Here is a 27112-nt window from a genome sequence, read left to right as displayed (position 1 = left end):
ATATCATTGACGTACCGGTACTCATATTTGTAGTTAGGCGGGGGGTTGGGGATCGATCTGATCTACGAGTGCCTCATACCTCATGCACAACTCATATTTACTACCCAGGAAACTTGAACGGGGATTGATTGATTGACTGTATGCATGCGGCTTGATGCATTATGCACTGAGAAATATGGGTATGTATTTTGGCTATTGGATGGAAATTGATTATTGGATATGTATGACAGGACAGCTTCAGCTGGATTTGGAGGAGACGATCGCCCTTGGAAGGGGCAGACAGGGCATCGGTACGTGGCGGTAGGTAGGTACTGGGTACTTGGGTCCGTCTTGAGTATCGAGGTAATTTTTGGTTTGGGGTATGTTTTTACAAGGGCGATGTATTTCGGGGGTGAAATGTATTATACAGGATTTCTAGGGTCTTTGAGCTAAATGAAATGCGCCATATAATTATATGGTGAACACGAATCCAAGGACCAGGGGGGGATGGATAGGGACAGGGACAGGGAGAGGGACAGAGCAAAAGGGAAATGGGCTTGATAACCAAAATCTCCACCACATGATAAGCAAGGCTAAATAAGACGAGGGGCACCAAAATCAACATCTGTAAGTTAGCGGGGGAAAGGAAGCACAAGCAACGCGTGCAGCAAAATCTATCTTCCTCGGAGTGCATCCTCCTCACCATACATATCCACATCGTCGAAGAACACGGCCGATTGGCGTCGCATCTCTTCGAAGATGTTGCTCCCCGAACTACCCCGTCGGGGCTCCGGGACCCGCAGCCGCGGCCGGGACGGAGCGTGCGAGGAGGATTCCTCCGCGGATGAGAGGTCCGAGTGCGACGTATCCACTAGGTACTGCGTCTCCTCTGTCTGTCGTTCGGGGAGGGTGTGGTCCAACCGCCGAGATAAGGGATCCATTGGGCTGCTGCTGCCACCGTTCTGCCGCCAGCGCGACGGCGCCGGCGAGACGCCTCGACCACCGGCCTGCGTGAACTGCTGTAGCCCCTTGACGACGGCGATCTCGATCTTCAGTCGGTTCTTGATGAATTGGATCTTGGGAAAGGCGCTCTGCTGGCCGACCCGCAGCATGCGCGCTAGACGCTCGGGGTCCGGGTCGGAGAGGATGTGCCAGAAATCTGAGGGGATGGTCTTGGGCCAGATGGTGACGGTGCCGCTGAACTTCTGGAGCCAGATCTCGCTCCAGTCCTGGCCCAGTGGCCGCGGGAGGAGCTCGAGATGTCGCAGGACGCGCAGCCATTTATTCATGTCCAGCTTGATGTATTGTTCAATCGCGGAACCTAAGAACCCCCCACGCCAGCCTCGGCCTTTGCGGTGGGTGACCGGTCGGCCGACTGACCCTCGAGAGCTGAAGAAGAAGAGGTTGATATGGGGATTGACCTGCGTAGAGTCCAGTGCGTTAGTGCCTCTGTCTTTGAGTCGTGGGGAAAGCCTAGTCTCACCTGCGAAACAATGGTGAAGTTGACGTTGAAATGTAGATTCAATGCTTTGATGGGGATGTCAGTCCGCAAGCTGCCATCTTTCCATTTGTGTCCAAATGAATAAGGCGCAAGTGTGCCGTCGCGTTTCTTGGTCATTAGTACCACCGGGTTCAGGATGCCGGGGACGGCCGCGGACGCCAGAACAGCGCTCCAGATAACACAGTCCGGCGAGGTGAGATAATTGGCCAAGATAGTTGGCGAGTGAGGGTCCGATGGAACGCACGAAACGTTCAGTATACGGCCCGTCCGTTCATAGGCCTCCCGGAAAGTCATCGAGCCCCTACAGAACCAGCTACACTGACGGGCCCACTCCAGAGTGTCAAACCGAGCCCCTGTCCTCCACCAACGCATGAACCATCGCGGGAAACTCTCGTGACAGGCCTTGATCCGGTGCGCCAGCGCAGGTACCAGCAGCTGTTTCAGTTCCTCGTCGGTCCGGGTAGCAACCAAAGCAGCCACCAGCGCCCCTCCCGATGTTCCCGTGATGATCTCCGGCAGGATCTCGTTATCCAGAAGCGCTCGCACAATCCCAAAGTGGTAATAGGCGAAGGTAGCGCCGCCAGACAGACACAGCGCGGTCCGTCCAAAATTGGTGTCCAGATGCTTGAAATGGCGGATCTTCTCTTCGGTGCTGATCATCTTGGACTCCGACACCACCTGTATACACGCATGCAGCTCGTCCATGTACGTCTGTACCAGGTTCTTCGTTCCCGAGTACGCCTCGCTGTAGAGGCGGGGATTCTCCACCCCGGCGAAGTTGTTCTTGACGCACGCTTCCAGCAGCGTGCACAGCTCCTCCGCCGCCGGCGTTTCCCCGGCTCCGCCACCCGCCTTGTCGTGCATCTCGCGCTCCGCCTCTCTCCTCGCCTTGCGCAACTGCTTCACTAGGTTACTGATGGTGAGATGGTCGTAGTATGCATATTCGTCGATCTCCTTCCACCGCTGATTGCCGAGGTAGTTGTCGAGCGCTTGGGCTGCCTTCAGCCAGTCGCGGTAGTTGGTCTGCGCATGGAGCTGCCTCCGGAGCCGTTGCCGCGTGCCCCGCCACGAGATCCAGTGCTCGTACAGAACGATGTAGATGCGCGTGAAGGCGTACGCGATGGCCAGGGCGGTGATCCAGCCAAAGACAATCAGCAGGAATGGCCACTTAAGAAATGTGTAGAGCACCCCTTCCCTCGTTTCATCCTTGGTGCGTCGCGGCGGCCCTTTGCGACGGCTGCTGCGGCCCTTCTTGACTCGTTGGTAGATCGGACGCCAGTCGTTGAGGGCCACCAATGGTGAGGCCCCCTGGTCGGTCAGGGCGTTCTCGAACTGTCGCAGATCATCGGAATTGATGAAGTCGTGGTCGTAATCGGGGATGGCGCTGGGATCATAGATCTCGGTCGCTGCAGACTTTTCTGCTCCATTCATGATTGACGATAATGCATGTTGAGGAGAAATGATGGAGGGTTGAACGGAGGAGATGGCATTGGTTAATTTCCCGGGCGAGAGGGGGTAATCAGGGACTCGGGAGTGACGCACTACTAGGGAGCCGACGTCAGTGGCCTCCGATCCATGCCAGCACCGCCCCTTTTCCGGAACTAATGCGCCACAGACCTCCTAGCCTAGGAGGAATGTGGCTTGAGTACACTACGCACTACGTTCTTACTGTACTCCGTACTCACTTTCCCCCGCCCGAATCGGCACCGAACCATGGGTCCCGAGTCTAGCCCGTTGCATAAAGTGGAATGGAAGGTCAACAACAGCGATAAGGCTTTATGGTCGGTTATCAACTATGCACATGCTCTAAGATGTAGCTAATGGTACTGAAATAAAGGTCCAAGGTGCCACAGCTTCCTTCGTACAGAACACGAATCCCTAACTCCTCCTCCTCCTCCTCCTACTCCTGTACTATCTGACCATGATGCTGCAATATGCACTTGAGTGCCCTCGCAAGTTCAATCCTTGGCGAAGCTGAAACTAATAGGGGCTGCAGCTAAGGTGACAAACAAACATCTGGTCTATCACTTTGCTTTTGCAGCGTCACAAATCCATTTCCCTCCACCGAGTTGTGCATCTATGCCCTCTCTTCCTTGATGCTGTCGCATCGCTTGTCCCTCCATGAAGGCTTGAAGGTTATCAAAAAAACTCAACTTGCACATCCCTTCCTCGTCATTTGTAATCCGATGGGTCTGTGTCACCGATAGATCGACGGTGCAGACGAGGGAAGCTTGTAAATCACTGCCTGGGTGGCCCATGATCATCCGACCGGGGGGTGCAACCATGGGAATTGTGAAATCCGGGGAGCAGTGAAAGGAATGTGTTTCCCGTACGGCCCTTTCCCCCCTCCCTCTCCCCCGTATTGCGCACGCACATGTCTGAGGAACACGCGGAAGGCTGTAGGCATGACTCGGGTGATTGCACCCTGTACATGTCCCAACGGCTTCTTACAGGTCAATACCTTGAGATGGTTGCCCCTGATCAGATGTAAGTCGATCCCACCCTCCTCCATGTAGCAGGTACGGTACAGGACTCTATGAAGAGGTGTGGCACACGCATCGGCTGAGCTGAGTTGACTTCGGTTGAGCTGAGAAAAGAGAAAGGGTTCGTGGGTCTCAGCTGCACAGCGATCGACCCGTGCTTTATTCATAGGTTGACTGGCTGTACACTCAGCTCAGCCTAGCGGTACTGCCACCCCCTCCCCCCGGATACGGTCCCGTCAATCCCTTCCAATAGCCGCCCAGATCTCAATGTTGCCATCGGTCGGCATTTCAATATCAGTGCGACAGGGAAAGGTGCAGCAGGGTCTGAGCTGAACCGCATGGCGTTACTGTATGTCTGTATGATATCGATCACAATATCCCGGCACGGTCAAGAAATGCGGGGTAACAGATTACGCCAAATTCCTGCCCCAAAATAGCAAATGATTCGGAATGCGATCGATGGCTCCTCGGAGGTGTCTACCGGTCAGAATGGTCAGCAAATGCAAACTAGTGATATGGCGATAGTTCGAACCTTTCCCTCTGGCACCGGTCATTGGTGCGCGATATCAGTGGCAGGATGATGACCGAACAACGAATGAGATCCCTGATCAATGGGTGCTGCACTGCAGGCTAAAACTCCCTTCCTGGGCTGTACAGGTTCAGCCACGGTATGAAAAGGCTATTATTGATCATTGCTTTGGGGGGGGGGGCTATCGGGTGCTACCTTCGCGTGCTGGCAAAAACGAATGATACCAATCTGCCTGCAGTCGCATCATACCATCACCGGTTGTTCCAAGCAACTTGCTTTTTCAACCTTCTGGTTGCTTCTCTTCGCTCCGTTTCCCTTGTCCCTGTGCAGCTGAAGCTACTTGAATAGCTTGCAGGAAGTTTCCCTCAAACAAGATTTCCGCCCTCCTTAAACCAGGGAAGAGTCGCAGCGACGCTTGTGATGTGTACTTCTCCCGCCAGCGCGATAGCCGCTTATCGAGCTCTCTTTCTGGTCTGATAACGGACGGAGTCAGCCAGTGCACAGAAGAGTACCGTACAGTATGTCAAAACCTTCACAGCGACAGGATGACGACGGGAAGTATAGAAGTCAAAGCCATTATGATGCCGTCCGTCCCTGCGCTCCTAGGCTGCTTTCCTAAAGCGGCGGGATGCGTCAAGAGTGAGCCTTAATCCTCTCTATGAGTGAGTCTGTGAGTCAACTTGGTTCAGTGTTGCGCCCAGGTTCAGTCCACATTCTGCCTAGTCCATGCAGATCAAGCCTCGGTGATTTCCCTTCTTCCAGTTCCTCTTTCTCTTCGCAAGGTCCGCGAGTGTGTACTATACGTATGTGCTGCGTTAAAGTCTCTCGTTTTGCAACCTATGACCATTGACTTCTCCTTGGCATTGTCGCTCCGTGCAGTTTGTCAGTTGCTGATGGGGGGAAGGAGCAAAGAGAAAAAAAAAATCTACTAGCAAACGGGATGCACGGTCAACTCTGATTGGCACCAGAATTGCGCCTCGTCGAGCGAATGCTGACCATTGATGGCGGGATGATTTGAGCGGTTGACTACAACCAAGTGGAGAACCCGCCATTCGAGTCGTCAGATCCTCCAAACTGGAAAGGGCCAAATGTTCTCCACCTTTCGGTCTCCCACAACCGGGTCCGGCTTTTTTTCTTCTCTGTTTTCTGCCTTCAAAGAACTAAGTACAGCCCTGAACCTGTAGATACGTACTTAGCAGGTATCCATCTACCAGTCATCCCAGGACTCTGGTCGCCAGGGTTTTTAGCGCCTTTTGTTATTGTTCAAAGGAATGAAGCGTTCTTTCTGTTGACAAACCCAGACATGAAGATGTCATAATGGTCATGTGCGCCCTGTCCTGATTCAATGGTGATTGGCACGATGGGACCAACATCGGGGCGGGCTCCGGGGCTCCCATTCCAATCCGCTATGCAAGTATTTTGTATGTCTGTTTCGGACATGTTTCCAACATTCCTCTATCGGGAGAGGGAGAGTGTGTATGTGAGTGGGCGGGAATTTCCCATTGCCAAACCATCGTCCATTGTCCATCGCCAAGAGGTCGAAAACCCTCTCCTCTCCGCAAATGTAGTGAGACAGGCTTAAAGCAGGGATTGTTGCAAACAAGGCATAGAGGGCTGGGCCGGACCTCCTCGCATAACATCAAAACAAAAAAATAAAACACCCTTTCTGCCAATTGTGTGTGTGCGTGTGTTTGTGTACAACTTGTGTTTCTCCCACGGTACTCCTAGCAGGCTACACAACACATGGAACAGGGCCGGATCTTCTCTTACCGATTCCATTCGACGAAGGAACATCGCTTTTATTCTGGTTTCACCAGGCTACTCTCACGAACTTGGTCATGACGTTGGACCGAAGACAAAAACAAATAACGAAACATCCCGATGACTCCCAGGGATACCGATGGGCGAATGATTGTTGCCTTGTGTCTGCCTTCGTAACGGTGTAGACGTGCCCTTGTACTGTAGTTATCCATAGGACCAGATGGTAAGGGCGAGCAAATCACGAAGCGCACTCCTCCGGAAGGATACCGGCTCTAAACAAACGCCTTGGAGAGGCTTGAAGGCAAGGCATCAAAAGAGAATCCTCCAATGCGCCTGTTAGTCTCCCGAGGACGTGCAATTGGGGAAGAGATTCCAGATAGGCGGTGCCGTGCCCACTTCATCGTCATTATCATCGTGAAGACTGGGCGACCGGCATTTGCGATATGGGTACCGTACAGCCAGCCTCGATCCCCTTCCATGGCCGACGTACGCGTGGGATGAGTGAGGCAGGAAGAGAAGCCTTAGGAGAGAGAGACGGAGCGGTCACGGACCATCCAAGCAGTGCTCCCTCCCCCTCCATGGACGTCATTGAATATCTAAGATTCGACACTAGAATACCCCTCGTTGCGATCGAGCATATGGATGATCGCCGAGAACGTGGGCCATGGAATGAGGGCAACTGACAATGCCAATAATGACGATGACACAGCCATTGGATGGTGGGGGGAGGGGGACGGGCGTAGGAATTATGGACCAAATGATGTTATTATTGACACTGAGACCGAGAAAGTGGACACACTGGAGCCAGAAGTAAGAAAAAAAAAAAGAAGAAGAATGTGGTGTGATGTTTGGGGATAGCGTCAACAAGAAAGCGGTGTGACAGCGGGAAATGCGACTTGCGATCCATAACAACCGAGTCATTGTGCAATGAAATGAGTTGCCGATGGGCTTTTTTAAGGTTTGGTCATCGAGATAACCACACAGCGAAGCAAGCACATCATCGGATTGTCGAACAGGCCGTTGTGTGCACGGCGCACCTGTTGATCCTCCGTGCAATGGATGGAAAGTTACGGTTGTTGATGATTGACAGGGAATGTATTAGATTAGATTGTGAACTTCGGAAACCAAAGGGGGCATGACGGGTGACCCGATCATTTTTACGAAGCCGTCCGAGGTGGGCTGCAGTCACTTGATGCTTAGAGATGAGAAACCCTCATGATGAGCCTAGGGTTCCACTTGAGCCTCCGAAGAATGTCAACCCGTCAGTGCGAGATAACAGAGTGGGATTTCGTGATTCTCCTGCTGACACACACACACACACAGAGGGCGGAAATGGAGGAGGGAGGGTGGAAATAAACATAATTTTAAGAGAGAATCTCGTACAACCATTAAGTTACCTTATGCTCCTCGGAATAAGCGAAGCCTCCTTCCGAGTTTCAGCTAAAGAACCGATGCATGAATGCATGAGACGAGATGCAGTAATTAGCCCATATATGCGGCCGGCAAGAGATTTCCACACAATTGTTGAGAGGTGTTCAAATCGATCTTCCCACCCATACAGATGATCGAGAAGCCAATCCCAAGTGATCATAACCTCGATGCCGCTAACGTAGGTAGTGTGTATGGTCATTTCTGGTACATACCTACCTACGTACCTGAGGTAAGATCCTAGTTCCACTGACAGTCACTAGAGCGCCTCAACTTCTCAAGCGTCCGTTCAATTGACTGCATTGGGAAAGCCATGATGTTATTTTGGCCCTCTCCCAGATTGCCAATCTCCATCCATATGCCGGGTCTTCTTACGAGTAACTACTTCCTTAGTGTCAGACTGCCTGTGATCATGGATCCTCTTGCAAGTGACCTAGCAGGGATTGATACTCTAGCGCTGGGTCGAGTAAAGCGTCATGCACGGTGGCTGGAGGGCAAAGGCTGATTCGCCCGAGAGCGTTATACTCGGAAGTCCGCCAGGGCGCTATCAGCTGCACAGTTGGGGGCTCGCTACCAATCACGGGATGTTTGGACACCGACGGTCCAGTTGCTCGTCCCGCTGGTGCGCCAGTTGCATTTTCATTTCCATAATTATACTCAACTTAGAACTGGTATGGTTTTACATACCCCCGAACCTGCAGCATACTGGAGCCAACCCCCTTTCTTCCTCTCCGCCCTCATTTTTGAATGGAAGAAGCGAACGACTATATGTGGAAGGAGAGAAAAAAAAAAGGAATCGGACCATCTACGGAGTACACTGACTTACATTAGTCGCTTCACAAGAGACGGAGTAAAAGGATCAACATGGTGTGTGCGTCGGCGCTTCCATTGCCCTTCTTCATCGTTATTCGCTGCGAGTCACGATCGTTACGCTTGCATATTAAGAGTCTTCTCTGTACGGAGTACTGCACCAGCCAAGTTCAAGGTCAAGTTCAAGGGTCGGGCGATCGGGAAACCCGCTTCTCATGGACACCGTCGGGAAGATGCTCCACTTTTTTTTTCTTCCTTAACCCAGAAAGCCAGCCCCAGTTGCAAAGAATGGATAGCGAAATGGTTAAAGGAGATAGTTTCTGGTTCCTACGACGTACTCCATAGTCTGTCCCTGGAGTATGGAATTGTGTTTGTCGATGCTGAAACCAACAATGCCTCAGCCATGAAGTCACTGAAGGAGAAACTTTCCTCATCCGATGGTACGCCCAGAGGCACCAGTGGGAATCTCTCGCCAATCTGTGGTATCTCTTTTATCACGTTCGGATCAACTTGAATATTCGGCCGTCCCTCCCCCGCTAGATAGAGTTTCCGGAGAAGGCTACCAGCTATTCGAGGTATGGAAATTCGAGTCCAAACATGTGTTCACCACCTACAATCTAGTAGCCTTGATTCCTATGGGCTGGATAGCTATCATGAGCCATTATGTATGAATGATATGAACTCTGTTCTCCTGGTAGAGAGAGAGAGAGAGAGAGAGAGAGAGAGCGCGCGCGAGAGAGAGGAGGAAAATGAGAAAGGGCGAAAAGCCACTCGAAGTCTGTAACCTGTAACAATCATCAAGATAATGAATTGCCCTCCCAAGACCAAAGTCGCCACTGGGTCATCATTGTCTTTCAAGATGCGTGCCAGAAGGGTGGTCCAAAAGTCGGTTGAGGGAGAGAGTAGCGTATCAAAGAGAAAGAAACAACCGATTCTTTTTCTCCTAATGGAGTAGTTTATCCTTGAAAGAAGACAAGCAAATCAGCTAAACAGAGTAACCTAACTTAGTGATAAGTTAGTACCGAGTAAGTTAGGTGTTACTAGTGATCCGGTATCCACTGGAGTCATACCGTACGGTACGTACTATATGCATGTACTACGTACCTCGACCACGCCCGATGCAGCGGCTCCCTGACCATAGGGAAGGCAGAAGATGATAACAGCCAGAGAATATTATATGATAATAATTTATATTAGTACGTACGTAGGTATCTCTCTCTCTCTCTCTCTCTAGCCCGCCCATCTAAAGTTGCCTCTGCCTCTCCCTCTACCATCTCTCATCCTCCCTTTTGGTTTTCTTCTCGTCCCCTCCCCCTATTTTATTGAGACGATTGATCTTTCTTTGTGATCAAAAACCAGACAAGAGATACTCACCCTCCTGATCTCTGGTTATCTTCTCGTGATTGATCCTCGTTTATCCTTCTTGTCTTATCCTCCCCCACCCTCTTGTCCTCCCTTGCCCGTCTCCAAATCCCTTTTCTGGAGGGGAGAAAAAGATACACCTTAGTGTCTATCTGTCACGATAAAGTAATTTACCCTTTCATTCACGGCTTACCACTTTTTCTTCCCCCCTAAAAACCCCTCCTCCTCAGCTGATTGCTCCGGTGCACATCCATACTCCACTTTGGCCGCCCCCCCCCCCTCTCTCCCACCCCCATCCGTCACATACCACCCACTAGGCTAAATCAGTAGGTCCGTGGTGCTTGCATATTAGCTCCCCCCGGTCCTCTTTTTTCCTATCGCTATCCCCATCCCATCATCCATCCATCTTCTCCTTTTTTGGTGATACCTTCTACCTCATCTTGTTCCTGTCCCCTCCTCAGCTTTGTCCCGGTGACAAGCTTCTCTCAACTGACTTCAAGGATACCCCCCTTTATTATCGCGTGTCCTTTCCTTCTCCAAACTTTTCCTCAATCTTCTTCCATCTTACATTGTTGTGGTGGGCGGCTTGTTGTGTTCACGTTTGTTGATTGTTTACCGTTGTACCTCATATATATCCCATCAAGGTACTTTCCAATATCCTTGTTCTGTGTTCTTTCATTAGGTCTTGCCAACTTTCAAGAGTTGCTGCTGACTTGCAGCACTTCACAGCTTTTTTTTTCCCGAGTGCCTTGGCTAGCAAGATGTCGACTCTTGCTGTCCATACTACGAGTACTTGAGCGTTCCTTTTCAGAGTCCGCCTAGCTAGATATTCCCTGTCTTGTTGGGCAAAAGTATTTCCCGTTATGGAGAAGCTGAACAGTGAAGATGGCCAGCTTTTCATCAAGGTTGGTGTTCCCCCCCTCCCACATGGTTGCCACGCCCCGATTTGGTTTGTTGTGCTATGCACCTCAATGCCATTGTGCTCTAACATGTGCTTCCGCCGTTAGAACCTCGCAAGTTTCGTACGAACGCATGAGAAGGCATTGGCGAACGCTCTGCAGCTGAAACGCCAACCTGCCAAAAATGTGCAAACCACACACACTCAAGCCGGCTCGGCCGCGAGCTCGGCTTCATCCACCCTGGCAGCTGCGCTTTCGTTCGGTGCTTTAAAGTTCGCCTCGCAGAGCGTCAAGCCTGCCAAACTCACCCTCACCCCTCATCATCTCTTCTATCTCCTCTCCTGCTTCGAAGAACTTTCCATTGCTGTGGGACCCTTGAATGTTAGACTGGAAAACATCCATACAGACATCTCGCAGTCTTACGTCTCATTCTTGAATAAGCCCCAGCGATCCCGGGGGGATCGAGATTCGATCCACTCCGTATCCAGTGTCCGTAGTGTTATGTCTGGTATGAGTTCGCTTTGGTCCTCATTTGGCCTGGTATCCAAAGACCCCGTCTCCAGGTCAGAAAAGGCCAAGGCGGCTCTAGAGGCGGATACCAAGTACCTATACTCTGCTTTTACCAAGATTCCTTGCCTACGGCTAGCCCCTGATCGTCGTGCTCGTTTGATTCGCGGGTATGAAGAGTTCCCATTTGACACTGCAGTGCCCCTCCACTCCTTCAAGAACTTGAGCGCTTTAGAGATTATCGATATAGACTTCCGATCCTTTTTCGGTTGGGACAGACTGTCAGAGCAACTGCGGACATTGACGATCAAGCGGGCAAACATCGATGATCCTGCCGAGTTACTCACTGGGATCGTACTGGATGACATCGACAAACGACGCCGCCGATCAACCAGAAACCATAACAATGGGCCGATGATGGGCTGGAGCCAATCTGTGCACCCTCGACCTGTCAACAACAAATCTCACACACCGGGGTCCCTTTCGGCGCCAGGATCACCGGTCGCCGATACGGCTTTCGGAACGAGTACAAGTCCTCAAGCAGCCTCGATGGTTCGGATGGCGTCGGAAGGTTCGAAAAGCCGCCATCGAACTGGAAGTATCTCTCCTTCGCGCCCAACGAGCTCCAAACACTCGTCCTACCGCCATAATCGGGGGACTGCCTCACGCATTCGACGCACCGGCTCCGGCAGCTCAAACTCCAGCGACACCTCGGGACACCGCAACGGAAGCTCCTCCAATCTACTGGCTGGGGTACTCCCCGCTTCTAAATGGAGGTTCCTGCGTCATCTTGGGCTTCCCGATAATTCCTTGACTAGCATCTCTGCTGCCGGCCTTACGCCTGTAGCTAACACACTTCATTCGCTCGACATTTCGGCCAACCTGTTTACTGAAGTCCCCGATAGTTTATCGACCCTTGTTGCTTTACGCGCTTTGAACCTTTCGCATTGCATGATAGAATCTCTCCACTCGCTGTCCCGCAATCCTCTTCCCGCCATCACCGCCCTCAACCTTCGTGGCAATCGTCTTCGCTCTCTCGCGGGCATTGAGAGATTGCTCTCCTTGGAGCGGTTGGATCTTCGCGATAACAACCTCTCCGATCCGACAGAGATCGCCAGGCTCACAAATCTCCCTGAGATACGGGAGATCTGGGTATCGGGTAATCCGTTTGTCAAGACGCATCCTAATTACCGCGTGATCATCTTCAATCTTTTCCGCCGTACTCCCGGGTACTCGGAAGACATCATCATTGATGGTTCCGGGCCCGGATACACGGAACGGAAACAGCTGGTGGAGCGAGCTGCGGAACCCGAAGCTGCACCTGTCATACGATCGGCTGCGGCTGATCTCTCAGCCGTGGTCAGCAAACCATCATCCAACACCATCAACCAGACAGCCCCGTTGCTTCACGAACAGGGGCGACCCACTGGTCGTGTGTTCCAGGGTGAAGTTGAGGTGGGGTCGACGCGTCGCAAAAAGGGAACTCGGCGGAGGATCATCGATCGACCGCAGGAGACACCCTCCACTGATGGTAATGATACTCCAGGTGCAGTGGTGCCTTCTACTCTTCCTGTTCACCATGTCCAATCACTTGAAGACCCGTTTATCTCGCCGTCTTTCGACCGTCAATGGAAATCTGATGGTGGACCCCAGGCCAGACCTCCCAACCCTAAGAACTCCAGCAATGTCGACCATGAACAAACACAATCCATTGGTCAAACCGAAGAGCGTCCTACACCTCAGCGAGCACTACAGAGCATAGGCTGGAGTATGGATGAGGATTTTTACCGACGGGAATTGGATGCTCTCCGGCAGGAACTGGGCAACACGTGGCTTGCGCAACTCGGTGACCGGGGCTGGAAACACAGTCCAACTGATGTTACTGTGCCCCGCACAGGGACTGATTTTACCGAAGCGACCAGAATGCCGGCCGATTCCCTGACCAGGGTGAGCCCACCGGTCATACTAAGTGGAGGACATGCTCTGAGTTGAAATGAGTTGTGGTCCGCGCTTTAGGTTTAAGATGCCTCACGATTAGCGACTCGGATGACCTAGGTCATAAACACAAAGGCCCGGTTGGAGACGACAGAACTGGAATGGACACAAAAAAAAGCAGAAAACTCAAAAGCAAGGGAGATGAAAGAAAGAACGAGAAGGGGAAGACGAGGGCGGAGCGCAGAACATCGATGACCTGACCGACGATACCAACCTCACTTGACTGAGACACGACATTCATCTCCGCGATACGGAAAAGTTACCTTGGCTTCGACAAAAGCGATTCTTCCATGACACTTGATTCGGGTTCTTGAATATACTCGACATGTTGAATGCCGAAATTTCCCATGTGCGACTGGCAACTGCTTGCTGAACTGCATAATCCATGGCGTTTTGAGATCATTTCCAGCTTATAGGTCCACGGCGTGCCACGCCTTACCTGGTTCTTTACATCACTACCCATTTCGCCTCGCTCTCCTGCTCCTCTACCTTCCCCACAACTATACATTTTATGACGTGCATGAGACCTTTTTTTCGGCTGGTCCATTTCGATTGGAGGCGTGATGAAAGAACATTGCTTCCTACTTTAGACCGCTTTGTATTGTATTTGGTGCTGGAGTCCAGGTGCGGCGTTACTAGCATTGTTTTGTTTCTGACCCGTCCAATGCTCTCTTGATGGCCGGTTTCTGTTTGGCTTGCGATTGCTTGGGTGCTCAAGCTGTATACTTTTATTCTCGTGCTTCAACTCGCAGTACCCATTTCTCCCTTTCTGATGAAGCGGCCTTTTTTTTTCTCGGATTTCTCACAAGCCCCATGATGAAGTTTCGGACCTAATGCATGAGACACGAAAATATTGTGATGAGTCAAAGAATCTGCCAGCGATAGTGCCAATAGTTGAAATGCCATGCGATTTGGGTTGCTTTCGAACTCGGCATCTGTGCGTCATCGCCTCCATAGACACCCAATAATTTTCGTAGCCGCGGTCAATCCGCGAATGAATGAAACGAATGGAACGATTCTGGAAAGGGCGGAAATCCGCCCGGAAGCTTGTTGTGAACAATTACTGAGGAAGGGATGCATGACACCTGCTCTTCTGGAACCTCCTGTGCTGCTGTTGGGCAGACAGACAGACAGACGGATGGTCGGGGGAGGGTGCTCGTGCGCCGACCGACGGCTCGACGATGACGGAGAGTAAGTACTACCTAGTAACTAGTTGACGCCTCCTACCGCATTGCCTCCATTACCTTTGATGCCAAGTGTGGGGGAAGTATACTCACTTCAGGCCGTCAACCTCCTTGCAGAATCTATCGCGTGAGGTTGTCCGGGGGAGGAGGATTCATGTTGGGAGAGTGCCAATCACCCGTGTTGGGAATTGGTCTGGCCTGGTCGGGTTAGGATGGAATGGAAGGATCAACTCAAGAGGATGCTGCTGCTGATGGATGACTGAGAGGGAGAGAGAGGTATGCGCAATGGGGAGTGTGACATTAGTCTGTGGTTATATCGGAAGTGCAGCGATCGGAAATATGATGCGGGTGGGGAAATGCAGAACAATCAATGATTATTGTTGCAGATGGTAGGTGGTAGGTGGTAGGTGGTAGTTGTGGTTGTTTAGGTTCTGTTATTGTTATTGTTGTTGTTGTCAAGATTGATTGTATACTCCGTTACATTCAAACCGACCTCCAGCTTAGTCGCCTCCTCCTCTTCTTTCTCGCCGCCTTGGGCTGCAGACCAATCAACGAGGCCGATCTGCACGGAAAACGAGGATTTTGCCATACCGATGGAAGTAACAGAGAAAGAATCCTTTTCCCTCTCTTTCTCCTGGCTCTCCCGCGCCGCTTCATCCTCTCCACCTCTTCTTCTTTACTTCCTCACTCTCCACTGCCCACTCAATCACTGCCCGCTACGCTACCCACTGCCCACTGCCCACTGCCCACTTGCCCACCCACTCTCTCGCGCGCGCGCGTCTCTTGTGCTGCTGGAAAGTTGTTGCTTCGTTATCGCTCTAGTACTCCGTACTTCTCTTCCTCCATCCACCTTTTGCTGCCTGGCTACTCCGTACTCCTTTCCTATACAGTTCGTTGGGTTCCATCTATATCTTCTTCGTCTGTATCCATTCGACTTCGTTTGGGCGAAGAATCTCCAAAAATCGGCCATCATTTGTCCAGCTGGAGCACAGTTCCTAGAAAGATAGATCCCCTTGATTGCCGACCAACAATTGTTTTCTTCTTGCTTCTCTTCTTTTGAGTTACTGCGTGCGCGCACTCGACTTCCCCTCTCCTACCCTCCCCTCCATCATTTTCCTTCTTAATTATTTTTTTTCTCCTCTCACACTCCTCCCACCCCTCTCTCTCTCTCTCTCATCACCATCCAGTTGATATCAGAGAAAACAAAAGCTTTTCACCCTCCCTTTATTCGAAGAGATTCTTCGCGATTGCCGTTAGCACCCGGTGTCTTTTAGAGCGCTAGATCTTTTGGGTGGAATCCTCAGTTTTCCTGCCTTTCTTACCCGCCGCCAAACTTGCTCTGGGTCTCTCTGGGTCTCTCTCTCTCTCTCTCTTTCTCTCCTCTTTCTTCCCTCCCCCCAAAAAACCATCTCTCCCGCCGCCTGCTGCTATTTTTTGCAACGGCCCCGTCCAGAGCAGCCCTTTCGCTCTCGAGCCTTTGCTAGCCGCATCTCCTCGTTATCACCACTGCGCATCATCCTCCACCTTTTTCGACCACGGATTGCTTTCTTCTCTTGACGTCTTCTGGCATCTCCCCCGGCCAGACCTTCATCTGACTTTCCCCCTCTCCCCCTCAAGGCCATTTGGCCTCTTTTTGCTTCATCGCTCTCGTCTTAATAGATTCTGGCTGGTAAGCTCTCTATCTTGCTCCCTCCCCTTGACTCTTGATTCTTTCCTCTCCCCCCCTCCTCTCCCCCCCTGGAGGCAAAGAAGACAATAGATTGGTGGGCGGAAATCGGCGAAAAGGGTCGAGGAAAAATTCACCGGGCGCAATGATCTTTTCCCCCGCGCGTCTCGATCGCCTCTTTTCCCCAAAACTCTATCCACCACCACCACCACCACCACCACCAACCTCTATCTCATATCCGGGAACAATTTTCTGACTTCAAACCTCATCTGCTATTCAGCTAAGTAGACGTTCTCTCATCAGTTGTCCTACTAGCGAGCGCACCGCAAAGCCTTCCGTCGCGTCTTTTCCTTTCCTTTCCTTCGCTTGACGCTTGTTCTTAATAATCTTTTTCCTTTCCCACCTTCCCTTCCTCTGTTCTTCTCCTTCCACCCCCCGCTCCCCGTCGTGTCTCATCAAAATCGCCCAGTCATGGCCGATCAGGAAGTGGATTTGGATTCGATCATCGATAGATTGCTGGAGGTGAGGGGTAGCCGGCCAGGCAAACAAGTTCAGCTTTTGGAATCCGAGATCCGTTATCTGTGCACTAAGGCGAGAGAGATTTTCATCTCCCAGCCTATCCTGCTGGAATTGGAAGCACCAATCAAGGTAACGCCACCTCTTTTTTCGAATCTTCCAATACCGAGCCATCCGATTTAGATTGAGTGTCATTAACCGGGCGGTTCTCATCAGATCTGCGGTGATATTCACGGCCAATACTACGACCTCCTGCGTCTGTTCGAATACGGTGGCTTCCCCCCTGAGGCTAATTACCTTTTCCTCGGAGACTACGTCGATCGTGGCAAGCAATCCTTGGAGACCATCTGCTTGCTCCTGGCCTACAAGATCAAGTACCCCGAGAACTTCTTCGTCCTGCGTGGCAACCACGAGTGTGCCTCTATCAACCGTATCTATGGTTTCTACGATGAATGCAAGCGGAGGTACAACATCAAGCTATGGAAGACTTTCACTGATTGCTTCAACTGCTTGCCCATTGCCGCCATCATTGATGAGAAGATTTTCACCATGCACGGAGGTTTGAGTCCCGATTTGAACTCCATGGAGCAGATTCGGCGCGTCATGCGTCCTACTGATGTAAGTCTATTTTTGTTTCGGTTGCCGGTTCTGGGAGTTCGTTCGTTATCCAAAGACCAAGAACTACTTTGCCCGCCTTTCTGCTCTCTTTCCACCTGCATCTTGGGATTACTTGGAAGCGAAGGATATTCTCGGGCCCCTTGAAGCTTCGAGGCTTCACCTGCTGACAGAGATAGATTCCCGACTGCGGTCTCCTGTGTGACCTTCTGTGGTCTGACCCCGACAAAGACATCACCGGCTGGAGCGAGAACGACCGTGGCGTTTCGTTCACGTTCGGCCCGGATGTTGTATCGCGATTCCTTCAGAAGCACGACATGGACTTGATATGTCGTGCGCATCAAGTCGTTGAGGATGGATATGAGTTTTTCTCCAAGAGGCAACTCGTCACATTGTTCAGTGCGCCCAACTACTGCGGCGAATTCGACAATGCTGGTGCAATGATGAGCGTCGACGAAAGTCTACTATGCTCCTTCCAGGTTGGTTTTGACAAGGAATTTCGGGTGTTCTCCGGCTAGCGCTAACCTTTTTGCCCCCAATAGATCCTGAAACCAGCAGAGAAGAAACAAAAGTACGTTTACGGGGGCATGAGCTCAGGCAGGCCCATCACTCCTCCGCGAAAGCAAAAGAAGAAGTAAGGAATCATACGAGCTTTTCCATGTGCAGCAGGTTCGGGCGAAGATAAACTTCGTCAACAACAAAACTCCCACCATGTCACACTATAGCGAGAGACCCAAACCCCCAACGACATCGATGGCCATGAAACTAGACGATCGGCAGCAGCAGCAGCACACCTGAGCCGCCCGAGAACCTCACGACCACGCGGAACGTCACACAACACAACACAATCATCCACTTCCGGAATTCCAGAATCCAGCGACTTGCAAATGAATGTTTACCGCTGAATGTGTTTTCATTTTTCTTACATGGAAGGTAGTTTCTGCTCCCAAGTAGGGGTTGGTGTTATTTCTCATTTCCTTCTCCTTTCTCCTTGTTCGTCTTCATTGACCTCTTTTTTTTCCTTTCTTCTTTACCCATCTTATCTCATGTTGTTCGAATCCATTTGACAGAGGAAGGCGAAGCGACGGGCTTGCATCTGGTGTTGTTCTCCATTTGCGTTTTTCTTCTTTCCTGAAAATCTTCTTGTGAGTGTAATGCCAACCAAATAAGCAATGACACGCCCGTGTCTTTTGACGTTCCGGACGAGACCATCCATACCCTGTCCTGTGCTGCCCTGCCCTTTATCAACCATCCGGCACGTGACCATATACTTTCCAACAAGCATCATCGCCCACCACTGCTTGCTGCTCGACAAAACTCGCTTTCCAAGTTGATTCGGCCACATAACACCCTCACCCAACATATCGCCACCCTCCCCCTCCCCAATTGAGACCACGCCCTCAATGTATGGTACTATGGTAATACATTCCTTTTCCCACGAACAGCTGATCGATCCCTCCTCGTCCGTACCACGCCTCACTAGTGACAACGTCATTTCCATCTCAGTTACTCGACATCTGAGACCAGAAGATTTCATATCAATAGAAGACGATAGACCAGGTTCTGCATCCGGCGGCGTTCAGTGGATGTTTAGGGTCGCAAAGAAGATTTCACAGAAGTTAAGAGAAATCCAATCCACCTACTGCTTCATCGTTTCGAACGGCAATCGTTTCGTTTGTGCGTTCGTGAACAAAATCCCGGCCTCTGTAAGAGTCAATGCGGGGAGTAGATCAGTAAGGTGTGCTTGGTTTTGAGGGTATGGTGGGTAGGTGGCACCGCTATGTCCCCCCCCCCCCCCCCTTTGTGGAAAGTAGCTGTTTAGGAGGAATGCGGCTTGGACTTTGGGCTTTTTGATCATGGTGTTAGAAGAGAGGATTTTGAAGGGGGCTGGGGGGGAGTAGAGTGTGAAACGATGTGTGGAGGCTCAGTTGGCCTGTACTCAATCCCTGCTATCTGAGATACGGATAAGGGGCATGCTCTGTTCTTTCTACTTCGTTGATTTTGATCTCAATCAGGATGTTGATGTGTGGGATGCGGCCGATGGTAATAATGAATGGGTTCACAACCGCTAACTAGACGGAATGGAGTACTACTACTACTACTACTACTACTACTACTACTACTACTACTACTACTACACTGCGCGACATGTAGGCTCATCATTATCGCCTACCTTGGTCGATCTAACCAGGTACTTGGGGGAAGTTTGAATTGCGAGGATGAAGTATTTAACAGCGCGAGAGAAATGGTTGAAGCTGATGTGGCGGCACAAGTAGAACACACGCAAGTTTAGTACTAGGGCCAATGGGATTTGCTTGAGATGGGTGGATAGGGATGCGGAATCAGCAGCAGCAGAAGCCACAGCACACCAGCACGTGGACCCGTAGGGTAAATTAGCTGTGATGATTCGCTCCCAAAATAGCGGTTTAGGAACTGGCTGACAAACTGAGCGACAGAGGGAGACTGATGGGGGGTTCTGCGTTGAGTTTGAGGCGAGGTTTAGGCTAACTCATAACTAGCATGGATGACATTCGAGGGAATCTTCAAAGAGGGGCGATGTTCGGGAACAAGCTCCGGACTATCACCCAATCCTTGGCAATGGAAGAAAGTGGTTCTGGGGGGGGGGTATGTTTGACAGGTTGTAGATATTGGTATAGATTGAAAGCGGTAGAGTAGACAAGAGGGTTTAAGGGGGAAGAAGGGTGGATGGTGTATATCGGTACGGTTGGCAGGTAGGCTTAGGCGATTCCGGGAAATCAAGGATGGGTATACCACCGTTTAGACGTATTGAGACAGCCATCTGATACCTTCACCGTAACCTGTAGCACGCGAAATCCACATGATTAGTATCCGCAACCAGAAAAGAAAAGGGAAATGGTTTAGCCAAACGCACCCTGTCTCATGACAACACTGCACATGAACACCTCGATGGGCCGGATTCCCTCAAGAGGGACCTTGCCCTTACCTGTGGTCTGGTACAGACCCAGCTGATGACGGAGCTCATCCTCGCTGACGGCATCCGGGTGATCGATCTTGTTGCCCAGGATCAAGAAGGGGACCTTGGCCAGATCCTCCATCGCAAGCAGGGCGTCCAACTCGGCCTTGGACTCGGGGAACCGCTCGTGGTCCTTGGCGTCGACCAGGAAGACGATACCGCTGACTTCAGGAAAGTAATCCTTCCAGAGACGGCGAGCTGTGGGCATATACCATTACGTCAGTTTCTTGTGCCTTCTTGCCCTCCCCAGTTGAATATCTCCTCCCTAATGGATTGAGTTTACTCACCCTGCTGGTGACCACCCAGGTCAAAGGTCGTGAAGCGGTTGTTACCGATGGCAAGCTCCTCCGACGCTAAGCTTCAAGGTTAGTTTGCAGTCCGCATTACCACGAGATCACGAAGCTCAACCAATATGAGCCGTGCGGGAAGCAGCGGGGTGGCGAAAAACGTACTGGGGTGAGCGGTAGGCTGGAGAATGGCAACGCGGTCATTCTATCGCAAGAGCCGAAAGGTTAGCCTGTCATTCTAGACTCTTTTGCAAGGTTGGCCCCATCGTCTCATCTTCGAGCAAGTAGAGAGGGGGGGGCTTTGTTTTGTGGATGCCCAATTCCTCCCCAAGAATGGTAGACTGATCCAACACATCCACCACCCTCGTTGGTACACTATCCCACTCACAGACAGTGATAACTCCATCATCACGTACCTTCAGCATGTGCAAGAGGGTGGTCTTTCCGGCATTGTCGAGACCGAGGAAGAGCAGCTTGGCGTGCTTGTTGAGCAGGCCAAGGGAGGCCAGAAGGTCGTAGACTAGATGGAAGGGAACGGCGATTGTCAGCATGTCAAGCACGAAAAGAATATGAACACATGACAAGCGACTGAAACGATGAGCTAATGCCAAACATCTCTCGTTCTTTCATGCCCACTCTCGTGTTCGCGCTCTCCCAGGGCAAAGTAAGCACGTTCGCATCGGGGAATGGAATAACACCCGACTCAGGAAGGGAGCTACCTACACCAGTTAATGATCCACATGGTGGGCAAATGCTTGAAATCAGTGAAATCGCTGGAACTTCCAGAAGGAAAAGGCAAAGCAAGCAGCAGCAAGCAGCAGCAGCGGCGGTGGTGTGGTACGAGCTGGGATACGAGACGGACGGGAGATAAGAGGGAAGGGAAGGAGACAGATTGCGGTCAGTTGACGTTGGACGGTCGCTTGCCTTGACGCCTTAGCCGAGCGCTAATGCCAACCAACTTCTTCCAACCAACTCTACCGCCGGGAGATCTGCCGGTCCCGACCTTCAAGTCTGTCTGCTGTAACTGCATCTACACTAAATGCTACGACGTGTTTCGCTGGCCAACTCATCTTGGGTATATGATGTAAATGTTTGGCATTTGACTTCATAAAAAAAAGCCGGATCGCTCCCCGTTGCCTTGGGACTTGAATACAATAATAGTAACCTGACAAAGAGAAAACAAGCAGGGGTATAATCTCAAAGGAATCCGCCGCCATGCAAATCCGGGCTGGAATCGAGCAAAACACCGACCGCAATAAAAAAGAAAACAAAAATCGATAATCGTGACAAGATCAAGGGCAGAAAGGAACCGCAAAAGTAGAAGAGCCAGACACACACACGAAAAATGCGACCGCCCAGCACATATGCAGATACAGGAACATTTCGAACCAATAGAATACCGTGGGACACGTTGACAGAGTAAATAAGGACAGCGAAGGCAAGCTTAAGTGCAAAAGCGAATGACGCTTGGTTCAATTCTGTACACCCCAGTCGATCCACACGGGAAATCGTAAGCTCGAGCGGGCGACTGAAAGGGGAAAATAATAATCAAAGTATGTACAAGAAGGACTCAAATCCCCTCATTCGAAGGCAAAATATCGGTCTAAACGGATAGGACGAGCTGGGCGCTTTCTCCAACGCCATAAGCTCTGCACCTCTCAGCAACTTCGAGGCCAAGCTCCTTCATCCGTTCAGCACCTTTGCCGGGGATCGGTCGCCGTTCCATCTGCTCCTTGGCAGCTTTGCGGCAATGGGTGCGCCAAAACTTCTCCTTCCGTTTCTGACGCTTCTTCTCCAGACCCTCAACAATATCGATGGGGCCTCTCATGTGCACTTCACGGGTGCGTGATAGATCGCGCTCTGGCGACTCCTGCACTGGAACAATGCCAGACCACCGGTGAGACTTGTCCAGGCTGGTGAAGAATGGGTTAGGGGTACGAGGGAGGGACTTGGTGCGGGACATGGAAGGACGCTGCACCAGTTCGCTGATGTTAAGTCCCTGTGCAGGCACCTCATCGACCGTCTCCAGATCCCGAGTTGAAGACCGCTGCTTCATGGGTGGTGGCGACCGTAGACGGCGGGGAGATGCACGACCATGACGACGCGGAGGTGGGGAGACCATGCGCTTGGGAGGAGGGGGAGAGACCATGCGCTTGGGAGACTGGCGGGGAGAAGCTTTGCGGCTGCTGTCCCGACCAGTCCGTCCTCGGGGTCCGTCTTCTGGGACAGACTCGGCAACATCCTCTTCGTCCATGTCTTCGTTGTCCTCGGGATCTGAGGTAGGGAAACTGGGGTCGATATCCTGGGGAATGATGATTTGCTTTGACAGACGACGTTGCTCAATGCAAGACTTGTAAGCGGCCTCCAGAGGACGATCCTCGTCAAATGTACCGCAGACGAAATCCGTACTATCGGGAAGGTTAGGGGTGCCGGGACGCAGCTTAGGGATCTTCATCGGCACACGACCAGCGGTCTTTCCGGAGAAGGCGGGGGACCATTTCTGTGGCTGGTGGCTATCGTTTGCGGACTCGAGCGAGGTGTTCGAGTTGCGGCGGCTGAACGTGAACCGAGTGAAGTCCGGGGCCTGAGGACTGGTGGCAGCCGTCGTACTAGTCGGAGCCCACCACTCATAGTCTGAACCATTGTCACTTTCGTCATCCGAGTCGGCAAAGCCAGCCTCGTTGTCTGACTCATTTCCATCGTCGTCAGAAGAGAAGTCGTGGACCGTTGAGTCATCCTCGGAATCGTCTGCGTCCTCCTCTGCCTCCTCATCAAGGGCCTCTTCCTCGGCTTCCTCCCCGAGCTTGCGGATGGCGAATTCCTTTTTCATGCAGTCATTCAGCGTAATCTTCTGCTCATACTCCCCAGACTTGGTCACCCATTCGTCGTCCTCATCCATGGAGCTAGCAAACTCGTGGAAGCGGGTGGCCTCAGACTCCTCGAACTTGCCCAAGCCCTTAGTAGGAACACCTCGACGCTCGGGTGCAGGCTTCTCAGGTGCGGCTTCTTTGGCGGGAGGGGTCTCTTTCTTCGGGGAAGCCTTGCGTGCGAGAGGCGCAGGCGACCCGCGGGGGCGGCACCGGAAGGCATTCGGGCGGTGGGGAGACCGTTCCCTCTTCGTCTCAGGGTCCCGTGCCGGGCAGACAAACGTGAGGACGGTCTTGCGCTTAGGTTCCGTGAGTGTGGGGCTGGAGTCGTTGGTCTTGGCTGTCGAACGCTGTGCGATAGATGTCTCGGGCTTTGGTTCTTCGGCCTTGCGACCGCAGGCGAAGCTGATGCACCTCTTGCGCCCCAGATTCGCCTCCACGGCATGCTCACCACCCTCCACAGCTTCCGCCTTTCGCTTGTCGCCCATTGAAGAGGGCTTGCTGGTCAGGTGGGAAGGCAGTGGCGGGCTCGGAGTGTTGGACAAGGACGGGCTGGTAAGGCCACCATCGCTGGTCAGCTCTGCGGTGGAGATGCCGCTGATGTTCGTGTAGGTATAGGAGCGGTAGAAACTGTGTTCGTGCGAGGACGAAGCGTGGTCGGTGGGACTGAGAGGGGGGCTGTTCTTCAGGGCCCGGGTAAGGAGTGATTCTTTGCGATCCGACATGGCGGTGGGGGACTTGACGTAGACGACACCCTCGTCCATGTTGTTCATTGAAGTATTCAGAAAACGGTGATCAGGAGGTTCATCCATATCCTCCACCATGTCGGTATCTTGAGGGGCCGACTTGTTGGACTGGTGAGGTGAGAGTAGCATCTTCAGTAGGTTGTGTATTGAGGCAAATGGCCGTTCACCACCACGCAACTGTGCCATTCCTTGAAGAATTAGGATATTAATAAGGTAAGACAGGAGGTAGGTCGGAAATGGCGTGAGAGGAAGATTAAGGTGGCTCGGAGGTGTGGGAGGTTGGGTTGGTCGTATAGGTGAGGTGACTCGGCGGGATAGTGGCGGTAAGTGGTAGGTAGGTAGTTAAGACGGAGGGCGAGTCAATGGGATATTGAGTCTCCAGGAGAAGGATAATAAAGGATAATTGCTTCAATTCAAGATCAAGAAGGAAGATGCTCTCTCGCTATCGATCAATAAAAGTACTGATCGACCCAGAGGGCGGTGCTTTAGGTTGTCCTTAGCAGGACGAGGATTGTCATGATATAGAACACATGGTGCGGTAGGTGGAGCGTAAAGAGTAAAAGGTTAAAGGAGGACAAGAGCGTTCAGGTATGCGGCCAAGAGATGGACTTACGCCTTCTTCAGAGATTGGCAGCTCAAAGAGCGCCAGAAGAAGAAGACGCGTCGAAAGAGTTTCGCAGGTGCAATGTGTTGGCAGTGTTAGGTGGGATTGAGATGAGGGAAGAAGGAATGTAGAGATGATCGGAAAATAAAAGTGATTAAGGGAGGGGGGGGGGAAAAGGTGAAAAAGGCAAAAATTAAAAATTAAAATAAAATATAATTAAAATGAAATTAAAATGGAGAATAAGAAAAATTAAATCGGGAAAGAAAATTCTTTTCAGGGTTGGGGGGAGACTGGGAGAGAGAGAGCTGAGCCTGGTGGAGGAGAGAAGAGAGGGAAGAGGGAGGGTGTTGGTATTGTATGTAATTAAACAGTGTCAGTACAGTACTTGGTGTTGGTAAAATAGGGAAGCGGTTAAAATTGGGGAGGAGTAGTAACTACTATTGTGGGTGAATGACGATTTGCAGGGTAAAAAGCCCTTTCAGTTGGGGAGGAGAGGTGTGTGCGGTGCGGGAGAGCGGCGCCAGGTTTGGTTCTTTTCCCTTTCCATCGGGGTGGGAACAACACCGAGTCTACTACTGCACTGCACCTGCACCAGCAGCAACTGAACCGGGTTTAGCTGTCTCTCGTCGCCACACTTTCTCCCACGGCAGGGCAAACCGATCGAGGGCAGGAAACCACTGAACTAGAGACTAGACTACTACAGATGAAAAGCAGGCAAGCGGGCAAGCCAGGCCACACTCACGCACACACGCCCACACGCCCACACACACAAAGACCAGCATCAACCAATCCGCAGGGGGATAATGTTCTGATCTTCTCTGGGGCTTCTTTTGCTTCGTTGCGCAGAGGGCCTAAGAGACGCTCGGTCCAACCAACCCCGCCAAGCCTGGCTCCACTCTGGTGCTTTGCAGCCCTTTTGCTTCCTCAACCCAATGCAATGCTTTGGTTCCTGCGGCTACGTGACGCTGATGGGTTCATGACCAATACATATCGATACCACGATGAAGCAGCAGTGCGCAGTCTTTGTTCCGCTGAACTAGGTAATCCCGGAGTACTGGGTGGCCAAAATAAAGATCAAAAAACACGACAAGAAAGAAAAACTTTGCACTGGAAAAAGATCCTTTTTGCAATTAAGAGCCCAAAGATCCGGTTAACGATTCTAAGCTAACACGAAAAAAACCATTGAAAGAGCCCTTATTGTTCGTCCCTTTGACCTGCCTCTTGGGGCGGCGTCACCAGTTCTTGTTACCACCCGGTTTCATCCTATGAGACAAGACTAGTATCAGAGACAGCAGCCGACCCCCCTCCCCTCCCCCCACGATCACTATGAGGCATTTTGAAAGTTGGCTCACGACCAAGCCAGGCTATACTCGATCTTACTGACCCGGTCAGCCAGAAATTCCCTCGCTCGGTATAGCTGACTTATTCGTCCGCGACTCGCTAGGATCTTTTTCTCAACCCTCGATCCTGTACGAACCTGGTGATAATACTTTGTAGAACGCACCACACAGAAAAAGGAATAAAAAGAGGGACACAATTCAGAGAAAGGCAAGGGATTGATTGGTTCTTTCTAGAACATGTACGACGGAGAGATAATTTATCTGATCGGAATGTCGTACGAATCTCGAATGCAAAGAAACAACAACATTCCAGACAGGGAAGAAATGGAAGAACTGGTTCCCCAGCCGTGTACTGTAGTCTGTACATTAGTATGCGGCAAGGAGAGACGAGACGGAGGACGATGAAGTGAGAGGATGATCGATTTTCCCCCCACGAGGACACGCCGGAGCAGGGCAGGGCAGCAGCCAGCAGCAGCAGCAGCAGCTAGTCTAACACCAACAGCAGTGGCAGCATCTGAGCGGCACGAGCTGCAACTGGCAGTTGCCGTCTGTCTGTCCTCGTAACCGCCTCCCTCATCGTGTGGGCGGAAAGTTGCCCTACCGACCGAGTGGATGGACGGACCGACCGAACTGGTCAGTAATCATGACGGGCCGTGTATTGAAACGGCAGGGTGTATTGTCAGGGTAATTACGGACAGGCGCTCCCAGCCGTGCACGGCAAGGCGAACCCGAACAGACGAGGGCGGACCTCAATTAGGTAAGAACCACCAACCCACCGTCGTGGACATCCGTCGTCGGGGTCGCGCCGAAGCCGTTTCAGCAATGCTTCGCTCTAAGCCTTTGGCGATGGGTTAGGGCCTCTAGCACCAGTCGAGTTTAGTTTATGTCCGATTGATTGTTGTTATTCTGGCGTAAGGTTTAGTTACTCATTATTCATGCATAAAGTAGGACTCCCTTTCTCCTTATCTCTCTACCTGAGATGCACCCGTTGGGTGCTTTGTCGCACCGCGATGTGTTGAGTAGCTTGCTAGCTAGCTA

General features: G+C 51.6%; 7 protein-coding genes across 7 annotated transcripts; 3 read left to right on the top strand and 4 right to left on the bottom strand.

Moving 5' to 3' along the window:
* Positions 1-361: 361 nt before the first annotated feature.
* Positions 362-2961, bottom strand: BO72DRAFT_415661 (patatin-like phospholipase domain-containing protein). Its single transcript, XM_040942577.1, has 2 exons — positions 1463-2961; positions 362-1400 (listed from the first exon to the last, which is right to left on the bottom strand). Exons 1-2 carry the CDS (start codon positions 2909-2911, stop codon positions 654-656), a joined length of 2196 nt encoding a protein of 731 aa, XP_040796072.1. The 5' UTR covers positions 2912-2961; the 3' UTR covers positions 362-653.
* Positions 2962-6563: 3602 nt separating this feature from the next.
* BO72DRAFT_292884 (uncharacterized protein) lies at positions 6564-7314 on the bottom strand. The gene is made up of 2 exons (XM_040940369.1): positions 6911-7314; positions 6564-6827 (listed from the first exon to the last, which is right to left on the bottom strand). The coding sequence occupies exons 1-2, from the start codon at positions 7172-7174 to the stop codon at positions 6663-6665; spliced, it is 429 nt and encodes a 142-aa protein (XP_040796071.1). The 5' UTR covers positions 7175-7314; the 3' UTR covers positions 6564-6662.
* A 1064-nt stretch (positions 7315-8378) lies between these two features.
* On the top strand, positions 8379-8952 carry BO72DRAFT_292867 (uncharacterized protein). Its single transcript, XM_040940368.1, has one exon. The coding sequence runs from the start codon at positions 8546-8548 to the stop codon at positions 8834-8836; it is 291 nt and encodes a 96-aa protein (XP_040796070.1). The 5' UTR covers positions 8379-8545; the 3' UTR covers positions 8837-8952.
* A 1764-nt stretch (positions 8953-10716) lies between these two features.
* On the top strand, positions 10717-13315 carry BO72DRAFT_521816 (leucine-rich repeat domain-containing protein; the record flags this gene model as incomplete). Its single annotated transcript, XM_040949755.1, has 2 exons — positions 10717-10758; positions 10861-13315. The coding sequence occupies 2 exons, from the start codon at positions 10717-10719 to the stop codon at positions 13249-13251; spliced, it is 2433 nt and encodes an 810-aa protein (XP_040796069.1). The 3' UTR covers positions 13252-13315.
* A 3260-nt stretch (positions 13316-16575) lies between these two features.
* On the top strand, positions 16576-18074 carry glcA (type 1 serine/threonine-protein phosphatase catalytic subunit GLC7; the record flags this gene model as incomplete). Its single annotated transcript, XM_040949754.1, has 4 exons — positions 16576-16752; positions 16837-17238; positions 17415-17714; positions 17778-18074. The coding sequence occupies 4 exons, from the start codon at positions 16576-16578 to the stop codon at positions 17871-17873; spliced, it is 975 nt and encodes a 324-aa protein (XP_040796068.1). The 3' UTR covers positions 17874-18074.
* Positions 18075-20013: 1939 nt separating this feature from the next.
* On the bottom strand, positions 20014-21259 carry sar1 (Arf family GTPase SAR1; the record flags this gene model as incomplete). The annotated part of the gene is made up of 6 exons (XM_040941810.1): positions 20014-20054; positions 20129-20428; positions 20518-20583; positions 20683-20722; positions 20934-21037; positions 21241-21259. 6 exons carry the CDS (start codon positions 21257-21259, stop codon positions 20014-20016), a joined length of 570 nt encoding a protein of 189 aa, XP_040796067.1.
* An 861-nt stretch (positions 21260-22120) lies between these two features.
* BO72DRAFT_472735 (DUF2457 domain-containing protein) lies at positions 22121-24316 on the bottom strand (the record flags this gene model as incomplete). Its single annotated transcript, XM_040947159.1, has 1 exon — positions 22121-24316. One exon carries the CDS (start codon positions 24314-24316, stop codon positions 22121-22123), a length of 2196 nt encoding a protein of 731 aa, XP_040796066.1.
* Positions 24317-27112: the final 2796 nt, after the last annotated feature.

The sequence above is a fragment of the Aspergillus fijiensis genome, assembly GCF_003184825.1.
Source record: "Aspergillus fijiensis CBS 313.89 unplaced genomic scaffold BO72scaffold_83, whole genome shotgun sequence".
Lineage (NCBI taxonomy): Eukaryota > Fungi > Ascomycota > Eurotiomycetes > Eurotiales > Aspergillaceae > Aspergillus > Aspergillus fijiensis.
Note: the sequence above shows the minus strand (reverse complement) of the source record. Positions and strands in the feature narration are given on the sequence as shown.